Below are 15,187 nucleotides of genomic sequence, written 5' to 3' on the forward strand. Positions count from 1 at the left end.
CCTTCCGCTACCAGAGACAGCTGCCTGAAAACACGGGCACAGGGGAGCTCTCAAGGCTCCCTGGGAATGCAGGGAGCAGGTTTGTTTTGTTACTGCCTTTGCACCAGGGAGGTCGGGACGCGTCCCGATCCGAGGGCAGCACAAAGCTGGAGCCTGTCTGAGGCGGGTGAATTAAGCAGAGCGACCCCAGCGCAGGGAGGGACAGTCTGGGAGGCCGTGAGTCCCATCCTTGGGGAACTTGCCCCCGATCCTCCTCCGCCCCGGTCCCGCACTCCGCCACTAGGGGGCAGCACAGGACTCTCGCTCTGCGCAGGCGCGGAGTCCCCGCTGGAGGGCGAGGCTGGACTCCATTTCCCGGCGGGCATGGGAGGCCGCGGGGCGCTGTTCAGTGTGTCACTTCCGCTGCGTCTGGGCTGACCTGGCTCTGTGGCGGCGGCGGAGACGGACGGTGAGGAGCGGCCGCCGGGGCCGATCGGGGTCGATCGGGGCCGTGTCCTCGGCACTCGGGGCGGACGGGGAGGCGGTGGGGAGGGTCTATGGGGGAGGCTCGGCTGTGGGCTCTGAGGGGCCGGGAGGGACCGGCCAGGCTCTGTCGCTGGAGAGGGTCGGTGTCTCCCGCGGGCAGCGGTGGGTGAATCCGGACTGAGCCCCTGTGCTGCGCGGATGGGCAGGAGCAGCCCACCCGGGCTGGACACGCTGGTATGCGACCGGAGCAGGGCAAGACTGGGGGGAAAAAAGGGGCCTCTGGCACAGGCAGCCGGCCGGGCTGCAGCGCTGAAGGGGGGTCCGTGACAAACCTAGGAGGTTCAGCGAGGCCAAGGGCAGGTGCTGAACGTGAGCCAGGGCAACTCCAAGCACAAACACGGGCTGAGGGAGAATGGATGGAGAACAGCCCACAAGAAAAGGACTTGGGGGCATGGGTTGACAAGAAGCTCAACATGACCCAGCCACGTGCACTGGGAGCCCAGAAAGCCAACGCTGTGCTGGGCTCATCCCCACAGTGTGGGCAGCATGTGAAGTGGGAAATTCTGCCCCTGTGCTCTGCTGAGGTGAGATCGCCCCTGTAGTGGTGCCTCCAGCCCTGGGGCCTGCAGCACAGGAAAGACGTGGAGCTGCTGGAGCAGGTCCAGAGGAGGCCACGGAGATGGTCTGAGGGCTGGAGCCCCTCTGCTCTGGACACTGGCTGGGAGAGCTGGGGGTGTTCAGCCTGGAGAAGAGAGGGCTTCAGGGAAACCTTAAAGCCCTTCCAGTGTCTAAAGGAGCTCCAGGAGAGATAAAGAGGGACTTTGGACAAGGGCCTGGAGTGACTGGACAAGACTTCCCACTACCAGATGGCAGGGTTAGATGGGATACTGGGATGAAATTCTTCCCTGTTAGGGTGGTGAGGCCCTGGCACAGGCTGCTTGGAGAAGCTATGGCTCCCCCATCCCTGGAAGTGTTCAAGGCCAGGTTGGACAAGCCTTGGAGCAACCTGGTCTAGTGGAAGGTGTCTCTGCCCATGGCAGACGGGTGGAACTGGATGGGCTTCACGATCTCCCATCCAAGCCTAACCACTCTGTGACTGTGGAGAGTGGAGCCCCTGACATTAGAGCAGTTTTTGCATTTCTCAGCCCCACCAAGTGTCCTCACGGGTCCTGTTTATAATGTCCCTATGGTCTCCTTGTCCTCTCAACAGGGCAGCTCCTGGGGCACTGAGTTTGGGTGAATTGGGACACCTGGCTTGGAGAGGGACTTTTGGGGATCATGAGGCTGCTGGAGGGAGTTGATGAGGCTGCTGGAGGGAGTTGGTGTTTCCTCAGTGGCTGGAAATAGGAAATAAGAACAAATGTTGGAAGTGAGGAGCTGGTGCTTTCTGCGAAGAACTAACTCTGTTGTGTAAGACGGTGCTGGAAAGCAGCCAGGCTTCACAAGGGCAATTAACTGTTAAGTGCTAAAACTGGTGAAACTGTTAATTTCCAGAGCTTTCAAAGTTACTGGAAGAGGCTTTGTGATCCAAGAGCTTTGCTCATTACTGAGATGTGCAGAGCCCAGAGTTGGATGCGATGATCCTTGTGGGTCCCTCTCAACTCAGGATGTTCGATGATTCTGTAAAGGGCCATGATACTGGCTGGGGCTTTGAAAAGGGAGGAAACTGTTGACTTTTCTTCCATGGCTGCAGGTCTGGGACATGGCTATGCCAATTCTTACAGCCTCCCAGAAGAGAGTTCAGAGATTTCAAACAATCAGTGACATGCCACTGACCTGTGTTTCCAGATGAAGCTCCTGCTCCTCACCCTGTGTGCCCTGGTGTCTGTGTCCCGCTGTGAGGATGGTGCCAGGCTCCTGGCCTCCAAATCTCTGTTAAACAGATACGCGGTGGAGGGCAAGGACTTGACTTTGCAGTACAACATCTACAATGTTGGCTCAAGGTAAGCCCTCTCCAGGCTTCAGTACGAACCAGGAGCAAACATTCTGTGTGTTTGGCAGGAGGTGATTTCTGAGCTCCATGATGTGCTGGTGCCTTTGCTCCCTTGAAATCTGAGCTTTCCAGCAGTGCCTGGAGGGTTGACCCTGCAATTTGCCTTTCCCTTCCTCTTCCCTTGTCCCTACTTTCCCCTCATGGCTGCTCAAGCTGTCAGTCCAGCATGGACATGCAGCTCCTGTGGTGTCCTGGGACACTGTGCTCCCCATGCACACAGCTCTCTTGACTGGCTTTGTGAGCTCTTTTGCACTTTTTTTTTTTTTTTTAATAAAAATTCCTTTTTCCTGTCAGGACTTCTCTAAAGACCTGACAAAGGTAAAACAGAACTTCCACAATGCTAGTAAAAAGCTTTATTCTCAGAATGAAAAGCTGACTGGACAAAATGCAGGAGAGTATTAAAGTGTTTGGTTTTTTTTTTTTTTTTAGATTTTTTTAAAGGCAGAGTCATGTATGCTAAGTGCAGTACTGCTGAGAGAAGTATTTATGGTGTTGCAATATTGGACTCGTACAATATTAATGAGATACTGTAACTTTATAGGTGGGATTTGTTTATTATTTAGGCCAAAGCGTGTGTCTGTGGGATGGTATCTGCCAAATTCTATTGTGGAAAAAACCAGTGTATTTCCTGTCTTTGTGGCTGTTTCTCTCAGCTGTGCCTTCTTCTCTCTGCAGTCTCTCCATAAGACACCTCAACTCTCCTCGCCATGTTGTGTTGGTGACTTTTCCTCTTTCACAAATCAGTTCTTCCATTGGGTCAGGAGGGAACTGTCAGCCCACTTTGCTGCAAATCCCATGAGCAGATGCCAAGTCTTAAGATTTCATTCTCATCCCTGCCTTTGTTGTGTTCAGTGCTGCCCTGGATGTGGAACTGTCGGATGATTCCTTCCCCCCAGAGGATTTTGGCATCGTCTCTGGCATGCTCAATGTCAAGTGGGACAGGATCGCTCCGTATCTTTTAATGGTTTGAAATTTTCTTCCCCCTGAGCATCCTGCAGCTTCATCCTGTCTTCATGCCCTGTCCCAGAAATTCCCACATGCCAGAGCCTGGACAGGGTGCCCAATCCAAATGCCTGCTTTTCTGGATGGTGCTGTGTAAAATTAAAGCTCCTTGCAGACAGGACCAGGTCCCTAGGTTCCTCTGCCTGGGGAGGAGCAGCTGGGTCAGCCTCGGGGGGAGGTGGGTCGGGCTGTCTGTGACCATAAGCATTCGGATCTGTCAGCAGCACTGACTTTTCCACCTGTGTTTTCTTCCTGTAATGAAATCCAACCGTTTTCCTTAACGCCCGGCTCCCAGAGCGAGTAACGTGTCCCACACCGTGGTTTTGCGGCCTCTCAAAGCTGGTTACTTCAACTTCACCTCTGCCACCATCACGTACCTGGCACAGGAGGGAGGACAGGTCGTGGTAAGTGGACGATTTAGAGGAGCCCTGCAGATACCCCTGACAGTGCTCTTGCAGCTGCCTGGTCGGGGTGATGTCCCTGAGCTCTCACCCTGCCCAGCTCTGTCCCAAGAAGGAAAGTGGTAAAGCTTGTCTTTTCCCTGCCTTTTCCAGGTTGGTTTCACTAGTGCTCCCGGGCAAGGAGGAATCCTGGCTCAGCGTGACTTCGACAGGAGGTTCTCCCCTCACTTCGTAAGTACCTTTCAGCTGACAGTGGAAATTGCACTGCAGCAGCTGCAGCCCAGCGCAGTGGCTTCCTGCTGCACATGGTGTGTGTGGTTTGTCCTGCAGTCACCTGGAGAGCTCCAGTGGTATTGCAGTTAATCCCTGTGAGTTCTCCATAGGAGCATCACAGAAGCAGCCAAGAGTTTCCACCCCAGCTCCCTCTGTGGAAGAGCTGCACTGTGGGATTTGAGCCAGAAAATTGGAGAGTAGAATCTTAGAACCTCCTAGGTTGGAAGGGATCTACAAGGATCCTGGAGTCCAACTCCTGGCCCTGGACAGGACAACCCAACAATCCCACCAAGTGCCTGAGACTGTTGTCCAAACTCCTTGAGCTCTGTCAGGCTTGGTGCTGTAACCACTTCCCTGGGGAGCCTATTCCAGTGCCTAATCACCCTCTGGGGGAAGAACTTCTTCTAATATCCAGCCTAACCCTCCCCTGACACAGCTCCATGCTGTTCCCTCAGCTCCTGTCGCTTGTCACACAGAGCAGAGATTGGTGCTGCCCCTTGTGAGGAAGCTGCAGACTGTGGCAAGGTCTCTTCTCAGTCTCCTCCTCTGGCCTCATTGCTCTAAGACTCCTCTGGACTTGACTTGTTTTGACTTTTCTCCAAACATTTCTCCCTCTAGTTGGATTGGGCAGCATTTGGTGTGATGACCCTGCCCTCCATCGGGATCCCCCTGCTGCTGTGGTACTCGAGCAAGAGGAAGTATGACACCCCCAAGACCAAAAAGAACTGAGTGGAGAAAAATGCCACCAGCACGCCAGAGCTCGGGAAAGGACAGTCATGACCCGCCCAGAGCAGTGGGTGCTTTTGGGTTGCACTGTCCCCTGCCAGGCATTGCCTGGGCTGTGCTTCAACCGTCTCAGCAAAGGGACTTGATCGCTGTGATTGGGTGTCTTCTGGGTTTTAAAAAGAAACAAAGAAAACAGTAAAAAACCCAACTAAAAGCCCCAAAATGCTTTGTCAGCCCCTTTCAAGCAGGAATCCCCCCCTGCTCCTCTGTAGCCACGGCAATACGAGTGTGTAAGTGCCCAGAGGGTCTGTTTGTGGGGCTCTGCCCCCTGTGCTACCTCCCAGCCCCCATTTGCCCTGCTGCATCTTCTCCAGAGTGTCCTGTCTCGGGGCCCCTCTGTTGCTGCGTGCCCTATGGGAAGGAGCTTGCTCTGGTGCACCACAGACCTGTTTTGATAGAAGATGTCAGAGCTACTGCTCTATCCGAAGGGGCAGTACTGGAGGACCCTGTCAATGCTGTTCTCTGTCACACCAGCTTGCCCAGGGCCATGGAGGCTCTGTAAAGAGATGTGGGAGGAGAGCAAGGAGGAGGATTTTAAATTCCTCAAGAATGAGGTCCACGGATCCCCAGACTGTCCCCTCCTGCACTGGGGATGCTCTGCTTAACTCACCCCGCCCCAGACAGGGTCCAGCCTCTGGGTCCCCAGAGATCAGGACAAGTCTCAACCTCCCTGGTGCAAAGGCAGTAACAAAACAAACCTGCCGGCATTTCCAGGGAGCCTCGAGAGCTCCCCTGTGCCCGTGTTTTCAGGCAGCTGCCTCTGGTGGCAGAAAGGCCCGCGGGCCCGCCGCTGTGCACATATTCCCCCATGAACAGCCCGTGTGCACCTCACCAGGGCTGCCTCGCTGGCTCCATGTGCCGCCCCAATGCCCTTTCATCCTAGAGCTCCGAATTCTGAGCCGTTGCCAACAGCTGTCCCTGTGGGCGACACTAAAGGACCGTCCGGGACACAAAATGGCTGCCGACGGTTTGGGGGGGGGGGGGCGCCCCCCCGGCCCGTGGGGGGACACCGGAGCCAGGGGCGGGGCCGGGGCTGCGGGACGGGCGGGGCCGCCGTGCGGGGACAGGCAGGGCCGCCTCAGGTCCCGCCGCTCCCCCGGGACCACTCTCTGAGGGGGAAAGGGGATGTCGAGGACTTTGGCTCTCAGAGCGAGCTCGGCCGTTGCATCTCGGCCCCGGTGGCCTTCGATGTGTAGGAACTCGTTCTGCCGCGCCGCGCCCCGGGTATGCGCATGCGCACTCCACTTCCTTCCCGGCCCCGCCCCGCCCCGGGGTGTCACTCAACAGCCGGAGGTCGGTGGGCGTTCCCGGGGTGAGGCGGTGCCGTCCTGATTGGCCTTCGGGCGCGCGCCCGCGTCGCGATTGGCCAGTGAGGGGTGCGGGGCGGTGCGCGCCGTGGCGGCCCCGTGAGGCGGCAGGTCTGGGGCTCCAGAAGGTTCCGCCGCTCTCCAGCCGCCGCGATGATGGGCCCGCGCCCCGTCCTGGTCCTCAGTGAGTGCTGCCTCCTCGGCCCGGCCCCCCCGGCGGGGTCCCAGGGTGGAGGGTGAGGGAAGGGCAGCGCCGCTCCCCCAGCCCGCTTTGCTGCTCGGCCTCCCTGCCGCCATGTTGGGTCCCCTCATGGCCGGGCGCTCCCTCACGGAGCGCGGCCCAGGCGGGCCCGCTCTGCTCCCAGGGGTCCGCCGGGCACCGCTGCCGCCACCGGCGCGTCTGAACTGCCTCTGGTAGCCCCCTACCCACAGCTTCGGCCTGGCCGCTCTGTGTGCCCTGCGCGGAAGATCTCTGGCCCCCGCTGCTGTCAGGCCTTTCCCGGCAGCTCTCCGGTTCTCTTTCGCGTTTCTTGTCGGGCCTTTCAAGCGAGTTTCTTTGTGCTACCCCGTTTGAATCCCCTGTGAACCCCAGTTCTCAGGCCCCCCAGCATTGGAAGCTCATGCAGCTGCCCGAGCGAGTCCAGAGGAGGCCACGGAGATGTTCCGAGGGCTGGAGCCCCTCTGCTCTGGAGCCAAGCTGGGAGAGCTGGGGGTGTTAACCTGGAGAGGAGAAGGCTCCAGGGGAACTTTAGAGCTCCTTCCAGTGCCTAAAGGAGCTCCAGGAGAGCTGGAGAGGGACTTAGGACAAGGGAGAATGGTTTCCCACTGCCAGAGGGCAGGGTTAGATGGGATATTGAGAAGAAATTCTTCCCTGTAAGGGAAGTGAGTCACTAGCATAGGCATAGGTTGCCCAGAGAAGCTGTGGCTGCCCACTCCCTGGAAGTGTTCCAAGGCCAGGTGGGACGGGGCTCAGAGCAACCTGGGATAGTGGAAGATGTCCCTGCCCGTGGAAGGGGTTTGGAACTAGATGGTCTTTAAGTCCCTTCCAACTCAAACCATTTTACGATTCTCTCACCACTCTCTAACACAAGGATTTATTTCTGCTTGGGTATCGCATTCCCATCTCTCCATCTGCTCCATTCCCTATTAGTCTAGGAGGCAGACTGTTGGAGCCCAGGGCCCCTTTTGTTCTATCTTACACCTCTCCATGTGGATGCACCTACTTCTGAGTAAATCTGTGCGTACCTGGGCCAGGCTTGTAGTAGCAGAAGAGCAGCCTTCAGCTCTAGGGCAGAGCCTGTTGACAGCTGGTCCTCAGCTGTGATTGTGAGCCTGTGGAACCCCGGGAGCTGCTCACCCTCATGTGCCAAAGGCAACGTCAATGGATTAACTTCACGTTCGCCCAGTTCTTTGAACTGTGCCTAGGCCTCTGTAACTTTTTGTGACTGAACAGTGCTGTGCAACAGCACCTCCTCGGCCATGTGGGATCTGGCAGATCCTAGTGAGTTTCTGCAGTTTGATTTTCTGGGGCAATAGGTTTCTGTTTCAGGGTTGCAGAGCTTTGTCTCAGTTAGGATGCTCACAAGGAGTTCTGTTATAATAGGGAGTGCTTTTGCTGACACTCTTCTGTCAGTGTGTTTCTCATCATGACTGCACTATTTATAATGTAAACTCTGAATTTAGAACTGGTCACATGTCATATGTGTGTGACTGAGAGGTGTGGCTGCATCCTTACTGCATTGTACTTGATTAAATTAATTTTTTCTGTGTGCTTTTTAGGTCAGAACACAAAACGTGAGTCTGGAAGAAAAGTCCAGACAGGCAACATCACTGCTGCGAAGGTACTAAATTCTCGTATCAGGCTGTTTTGATTATTCTTTATTTCTCCGTGTGTGTGTATTTTTATATTTCTGAGGGAAAGCTGGATCTGAAGCATATTTTCTCTAGTCTATATGAACCCAGAATAGAAAAAGCAACATAGAAAATAATTTCCTGTGTTAACAAGATATTTTTATACTTTTATATAAAAATTCTGTATAAAAAATAAAACATCTGCACTATTCATGTAAGGGGTGCCCTATAACTGCACATAGAGGGGTTTAACCCACCAAACCTCCTTTCTCTGCAAAGTCTGAAAGCACCTCAGTTTTGACATCTGACTGAGATAATAATACAGTGCAGTACCAGTGCCCTTATAATCCCTGCGTTCTCATTTCCAGACAGTTCTTAAACCTTGTCTGCATCTCAGCCATGGCAGAGTTGTTGGCTCACTTAAATTTCACAGGGACTGCTGGTTTCAGACCCACTATGGGGTTTTTTTAGACTTTTTGACACTTACCTGTAGTGCTTCATTTCTTTGGTTTCCCCTAGACCATTGCTGACATTATCCGAACATGTTTAGGACCAAGAGCTATGATGAAGGTAAGAACTTGCGCTGTTCTGTGGGGTGTTTCTAGGCAGCTGCATCACCAATGTTGCAGCACAAGTATTGGTTTTCTTGTGGTTGCAGATGCTTTTGGACCCCATGGGTGGCATTGTGATGACCAACGATGGCAATGCTATTCTTAGAGAAGTAAGTTTCTCCTGAAGGATTGTCTTGCTTAACACGTGAGTCGGAATATTCTGGAGTCTTGGGTACCAATAGAGCTGTATGATCTCATCCGTCTTGAGAGCCAGCAAGTACTAATAAGCTCCACCAAGAAAGGTGCTCACTGGGGAGGAGTGAAACATTTCCAGCAAATGTAGGTTTGATCCTGGGATGGGAAGTTTTCATGGAGTTTTTATAAGACTGATGTAAATGCTTTGGTAATTGTAGCTATAATCAGTTGCATCAAGATCTTCTGAGTAGACAGCGATGTTCACAATGCCACGTAATGATACCAAGAAATTATTTTCTCTTTAGTACAAGTGCTGTTAAAAGAACATCCAAAAACCTCTAATGCCTGAAAAACTGTGAGGGACTCAACATTGTCAAATACAAAGGCTTGGTTTTGGTCAAAAAAGAAGGAAGAGCTTTGCTGTGGTTGTGCAGAATACCTTTAAAACTGTATTAAAGCTGTGATATTTGTTCCATTGAGCAACGCAAGATGTTTCTGCTTTAGTATTCTGGAACAAATCCATACCCCTTGCTCCTGCACAGATCCAAGTCCAGCATCCAGCTGCAAAATCAATGATAGAGATCAGCCGTACGCAGGATGAAGAAGTCGGAGATGGGACCACATCTGTCATTATCCTTGGTAAGGAGGCTGACTCAGACAGTTTGTTTAGAGGCTGGAGTTCGCCCTCTTTGCTTATCAGGGCCCATAATGAGTTATTTACCAACCTTAAAATGGATAATTTTTTTTTTTTACTGTGCAAGAGCATACTTTGTTCATGAGACCCTTAGGTGATCAGCTCCATGCTTTGGGAAGTTGTGCTTTCCCTGGGATAACCACCACTAAGGGTAAAGAGAGGTATAGGTGATGTTAGAGCTCCTTGCATGGATAGAAAATACATTTTGTCTGGTATGCTGCTCTTCTGTCTTGAGTGGCAATTATCCTCCTAATTTATCTGAGGGATTTTGATTTATTTTTAATTTTTTTTTAGCTGGAGAGATGCTCTCTGTTGCTGAACACTTTCTTGAACAACAGATGCACCCAACTGTGATTATCTGGGCTTATCGTAAGGCTTTGGATGACATGATCAGTATTCTGAAGAAAATTGGGTAAGTATGGGCTGGTGGGAGTTAGAAAGGAGGGATGTGGGCTTTCTGTACTGCTTCAAGCAGCTGCTGCTTTAGGCAGTTATGTTACAATACAATTAACATAATTGGAGAGGGACTCAAAGGGACAAATAGCTTGGAGTAATACTCAGTTTGCTCTTTGGTTTTTCTTTGTCCCAGCACTCCAGTAGATGTGAACAACAAAGAGATGATGCTTAAAATAATAAAGAGTGCGATAAACACAAAGGCAATAAACCGCTGGTCTGACTTGGCCTGTAGCATCGCTCTTGATGCCGTTAAGACTGTGGAGTTTGAAGAAAACGGCAGAAGGGAAATTGATATTAAAAAATACGCGAAAGTAGAAAAGGTGAGTGTGTCCTGAACTGTTTCTTATCCCTGTGTCCCCCTTTCTTGTTCTGAACTAGCTGACTGTGGGGTGCAGTGGGAAGAATTTTGTGTTACCTCTCTGCAGTCCACAGACATAACCACCCTCAAAGATATTTCAGTCAGTGCTGTTGGCTTCGCTGGTTTGCGCTGCAAAGAGGGGCTGTTATTTCAACTCTTTGGGAATACTTGTCAAAAAGATAATTTCAGTTGTATTTGGAAGATGGAAGACGAAACGTGTTGCCAGGCAGTAGGATGGGAAAAGTTTCTTAAACTCTTCCACACCTTCTCACTTGAAATCTAAGTCAACGTGCACTTAAAATTAAACTTTGTATCATGACCTGGATGCGCTATGATTACTTGGGAGAGGTTTTCCCTTTTCTGTACATGGGACAGATAGTTTCAGGAGAAACCTTCAGATACGCAGGTTTTTGTGGACTAAACTGACTCGTCTCATTTCCCCCCTTCCTTGTGTCTGTCAGATTCCAGGTGGTTTTAGTGAAGACTCTTGTGTTTTGCGTGGAATCATGGTGAATAAAGATGTGACCCATCCTAAAATGCGTCGTCTTATTAAGAATCCACGCATTGTCCTTCTGGATTGTTCTCTAGAGTACAAGAAAGGAGAGAGCCAGGTAATGTGGGTCCTGTTGGAGATGTCCACCACTCTTGATTTGGGACATGTAAAGTGAACAAATGCAGATGGCTTGTTAAAAGCACAAGTGGTGAAAGGCTTTCTGTGTTGTGCCTCTCAAAGGCGTTCTGCACATGTGGGCTAATTCTGCTGTGGAGTCCAGAACAACGGGAGTGAGGCCACAGCGCTTTGACTCATTGAAGCAGCTACAGCAGTTTGTGTATCTGTGTGCTGGTAGAGAGCCAAAGAAATATTTCTGAGCTTGAGCTAATGCTAAGGTTCAGCTGACACGATGTCACAGTTTCTTTGACATCCCTGGCTCTTTCCCTGGTGATACTGGAGGAGTTTAACTGCTTGACGTGGGGGATGTGTGTCTTAACATGGTGAAGGGTTGGGATGAACACACTGAGCTGTTTACATGTCTTTTGTGCAGACTGACATTGAAATTACACGAGAGGAAGACTTTGCCCGCATCCTGCAGATGGAGGAGGAGTACATTCAGCAAATGTGTGAGGATCTGATAAGAGTCAAGCCAGATCTGGTCATCACAGAAAAAGGAGTTTCTGGTAATAGCACACGTGATCCTTCTTTGTGTTGAATTCATTTCACTGAGGTTCATGATGTTAAATGGTGTTAAATTCACGGTTCAGAAACTTGAAAAGAAACAAAAAAAAACCCCCAGTAGCAAATTAGCACAACTCCTCCCCAAACCTGGTGTGGAACCTAGTTTTGGTTTGTATTTTAGCTTTCTAGCAAGTAGTTGTACACTGCGGGCATTGAAGTTGGTCCTTGGTGTTGCCATGTGAACTTGGACTCTTACAATAATATTTTGCTTTTTCAGCATTTTGGAAAGATACCAAAATACAAGTGAGGCTGTCTTAAACTCTTGAGAGCTGTGCTGCCATTTCGCCTTCCCAACCTGGTTCAAGAAGCTACATTTAGGGTTTTTTCCAAAATCCTTTTTGCTTTAAAGACTGGAACTAGAATAGCTGAGTTGATCACTGATAAACACATAAAATTTGTCACAATACCACTGATTCATCACTAAATTTGCAAAAATCTCGTTTCAGACCTGGCCCAGCACTACCTGATGAGAGCCAACATTACTGCCATCCGCAGGGTGCGGAAGACTGACAACAACCGGATCGCCAGGTAAGTGCCGGCTCCTGGCTGGAGCCCGTTCCTGCTGTGCATGGCATGGGCGTGTTCTGATCTTGCTCCTTCTCCCCAGTTCTTATCTGTGAGTGTCTCACGTGATGTTTTGGTGTTCCAGGGCCTGCGGAGCTCGCATCGTCAGTCGCACAGATGAGCTCCGGGAGGAGGATGTGGGAACTGGTGCCAGGCTCTTTGAAGTGAAAAAAATAGGAGATGAGTATTTTGCCTTCATCACTGATTGCAAAGAACCCAAGGCTTGCACTATCATCCTGCGGGGAGCCAGCAAGGAAATCTTAGCGGTAAGTGTGAGGAGGGTAAGCACGGGTTGCTTCACCTCCTGTCCCAGCCACGTTCGTGGTGTCAGTAAGTCATGGCCAGCAGACTGTGGGCTGAGCTTTCAGCTGGTGCGGTGCTCCAGTTAATAATGAGAGGGGCAGCAGAGCTGGGGAAGGGTCTGGAGCACAAGGAGCAGCTGAGGGAGCTGGGGGGTCCCAACAGGGATCTCTGAGTCTCTCTACTGCTACCTGACAGGAGGTTGTAGCCAGGTGAGGGTCAGGCTCTTCACCCTGGTAACAAGTGACAGAACAAGAGGAAATGGCCTCAGGTTGCACCAGAGGAGGTTTAGATTGGATATTAGGGAAAATTTTTTCGTGGAAAATGTGGTCAGGCACTGGCACAGGCTGCCCAGGGCAGTGGTGGAGAGTCCCCATTCCTGGAGGGGTTTAACAGCCATGTGGATGTGGCACCTGGGGACATGGGTTAGTGGTGGCCTTGGCAGCGCTGAGGGAATGATTGGACTCTGATCTTAGAGGGCTTTTGTAACCTCAGCAATCCTGTGATCTGTGCCTGTTGCAGGAGGTGGAGCGCAACCTGCAGGATGCCATGCAGGTGTGCCGGAATGTCCTCATGGACCCACAGCTGGTGCCGGGCGGGGGAGCCACCGAAATGGCTGTGTCCCATGCACTGACCGAGAGGTCCAAGGGCATGACAGGTGTGGAGCAGTGGCCCTACCGTGCAGTGGCCCAGGCTCTGGAGGTCATTCCCCGGACGCTGATCCAGAACTGTGGTGCCAGTACCATCCGTGTTCTGACCTCACTCAGGGTAAGGCATGGGGCACCAGGAGGGAGTCAGCCCCTTCCCGCTCTGCACAGCCCTAGGGATCAGTCACCCTTCACAGCAATGCCTTTGTCAGCCTGCCAGTAACGTTCTCATATGAACTCCAAAACTGAAACTATTCTAATGGCCTGTTACTGTTTCCTGAGCCCGTGGTCGCTGTGAGCTTCTAGAGGGGAATTTGCTGTCTCACCCTACACCTGTCTTTCTGCTTCCAGGCCAAGCACACCCAGGAAGGCAGCCAGACATGGGGGGTGAATGGGGAGACTGGAGCCCTGGTTGACATGAAAGAGCTAGGGATCTGGGAACCCTTGGCTGTCAAACTGCAGACCTACAAAACAGCCGTGGAGGTAAGGAGAGGTGGGAACTCCAGAGCCTCTGTGGCATATCCCTTGCGAGAGGAGGATGACCCTCCCTTTGCACTGGGGTGCTTGGGTGGGTGTCACACATTCAGCATGGGCTGCGCAGGTGTCTGAGCTTGCTGCTGTCAAAGGTGAGATGATGAGAGATGTGGGAGCCCAGGCTCAGGCTTTCCCAAAGCTTGGTTTTTGATCCTGTGGCTAAAATTCAGCATATTCCATCCCACCTTTTCCTCCAGATGGTTCTCACAGGAACAGGCTGCTTCCAGGGCCAGACAGAGCTGCATGTGAGCAATCCCATGCCAGCAGCATGCTGGAATTGTCGGTGCCCTGGGCGCTTTATGCTGGCTGGAGCTGTTGTGTGTCAGCTGCCCCCCTCATTACAGATCCTGCCATTCTCTCACTGGTGTTGGATCAAAGGCTGTTCCTCAAAGGGACACTGTGTCTCTTCTCTGTCAGTCAACGAGAAAAGATGGGTGTTCTTGTTTCCGTGGTGGGGGGTAAAGCAACCCCTTGCTGCTCCCATGTGCCTGCAAGGCACAGTGTAGTGTCCCTTCTCCTGTGCTGAAAGAACCATAGGCTGGTGGTTGCATGGCATGTGAGCTGGGCAGGCTGGGTTTTGTTTTTTGTGCTGAGCTCCTGACGAGCCCTGGGTGCGGGGTTTCTCTGCAGACTGCAGTTCTCCTCCTCCGTATTGATGATATCGTGTCGGGGCACAAAAAGAAGGGTGACAACCAAAGCAAGCAGCCCGCGGCGCCCGAAGCAGCCCAGGAGTGAGGGGTTGAGTCTCCACCAGAGAGAACCAGCTGCCTCAACCTTGACACAGGGATGAGCTCTCAATGCAGTGACCCAGTGCTGAGGCTGAGCCGGGGAAGGTTTGTCTGAAGTCTGGGAGGGATGGAGAAAACCCTGGACATAGGGAAAAGTCTGTTACTGCTGGTGTCTCTGCACTGGGGGACACTGCTCCTGGGGTGAGGGTTCCAGACTGAAACTTCTCCTCCTTGCCCCAAAATAAACATGTTGTTTCAGGCTCTGTGTGTTTAATGCCCATGGCGGAGGAGGGGTGGTGCGGGCAAGTAGGTCTGTGACAACCCAGGAGGTTCAGTGAGGCCAAGGGCAGGTGCTGAACCTGCATCCAGGCAACCCCAAGCACAAACAGAGGCCCAGGGAGAAGGACTTGGGGGTGTGGGTTGACAAGAAGCTCAACGTGACCCAGCCACGTGCACTGGGAGCCCGGAAAGCCAATGCTATGCCAGGCTCATCTCCAGCAGCCTGGGCAGCACATGATGGGGGGATTCTGCCCCTCTGCTCTGCTGAGACTCCACCCTGCAGTGCTGCCTCCAGCACTGGGTCCCCCAGCTCAGGAAGGATGTACACGGAGGGACAAGTCCAGAGAATGAGATATGGGGGAAAAAATTCCTTCCTGTGAGGGTAGTGAGGCACTGGGACAGGTTGCCCAGAGAAGCTGTGGATGCCCCATCTCTGGGAGGTGTTCAAGGCCAGGTGGGACAAGGCTTGGAGCAACCTGTTGGAAGGGGTTTGGACCTAGGTGGTCTTTAAGGTCCCTTCCAACCCAAAGCAGTCTTGTTCTGTGATTCCCTTTATCACTTCACTCCAA

General features: G+C 52.4%; 2 protein-coding genes across 2 annotated transcripts; both read left to right on the plus strand.

The window, feature by feature from the left end:
- Positions 1-322: 322 nt before the first annotated feature.
- SSR2 (signal sequence receptor subunit 2) lies at positions 323-5,068 on the plus strand. The gene is made up of 6 exons (XM_027667743.1): positions 323-448; positions 2,254-2,408; positions 3,311-3,409; positions 3,756-3,864; positions 4,015-4,092; positions 4,753-5,068. Exons 2-6 carry the CDS (start codon positions 2,254-2,256, stop codon positions 4,861-4,863), a joined length of 552 nt encoding a protein of 183 aa, XP_027523544.1. The 5' UTR covers positions 323-448; the 3' UTR covers positions 4,864-5,068.
- Positions 5,069-6,297: 1,229 nt separating this feature from the next.
- On the plus strand, positions 6,298-14,600 carry CCT3 (chaperonin containing TCP1 subunit 3). Its single transcript, XM_027667742.1, has 14 exons — positions 6,298-6,411; positions 8,007-8,068; positions 8,598-8,648; positions 8,737-8,799; positions 9,367-9,463; positions 9,813-9,930; positions 10,108-10,294; positions 10,794-10,943; positions 11,376-11,508; positions 12,013-12,094; positions 12,216-12,396; positions 12,953-13,198; positions 13,429-13,560; positions 14,242-14,600. The coding sequence occupies exons 1-14, from the start codon at positions 6,381-6,383 to the stop codon at positions 14,344-14,346; spliced, it is 1,638 nt and encodes a 545-aa protein (XP_027523543.1). The 5' UTR covers positions 6,298-6,380; the 3' UTR covers positions 14,347-14,600.
- Positions 14,601-15,187: the final 587 nt, after the last annotated feature.

Source organism: Corapipo altera, unplaced genomic scaffold (genome assembly GCF_003945725.1).
Source record: "Corapipo altera isolate COAL_440 unplaced genomic scaffold, ASM394572v1 106, whole genome shotgun sequence".
Classification (NCBI taxonomy): domain Eukaryota; kingdom Metazoa; phylum Chordata; class Aves; order Passeriformes; family Pipridae; genus Corapipo; species Corapipo altera.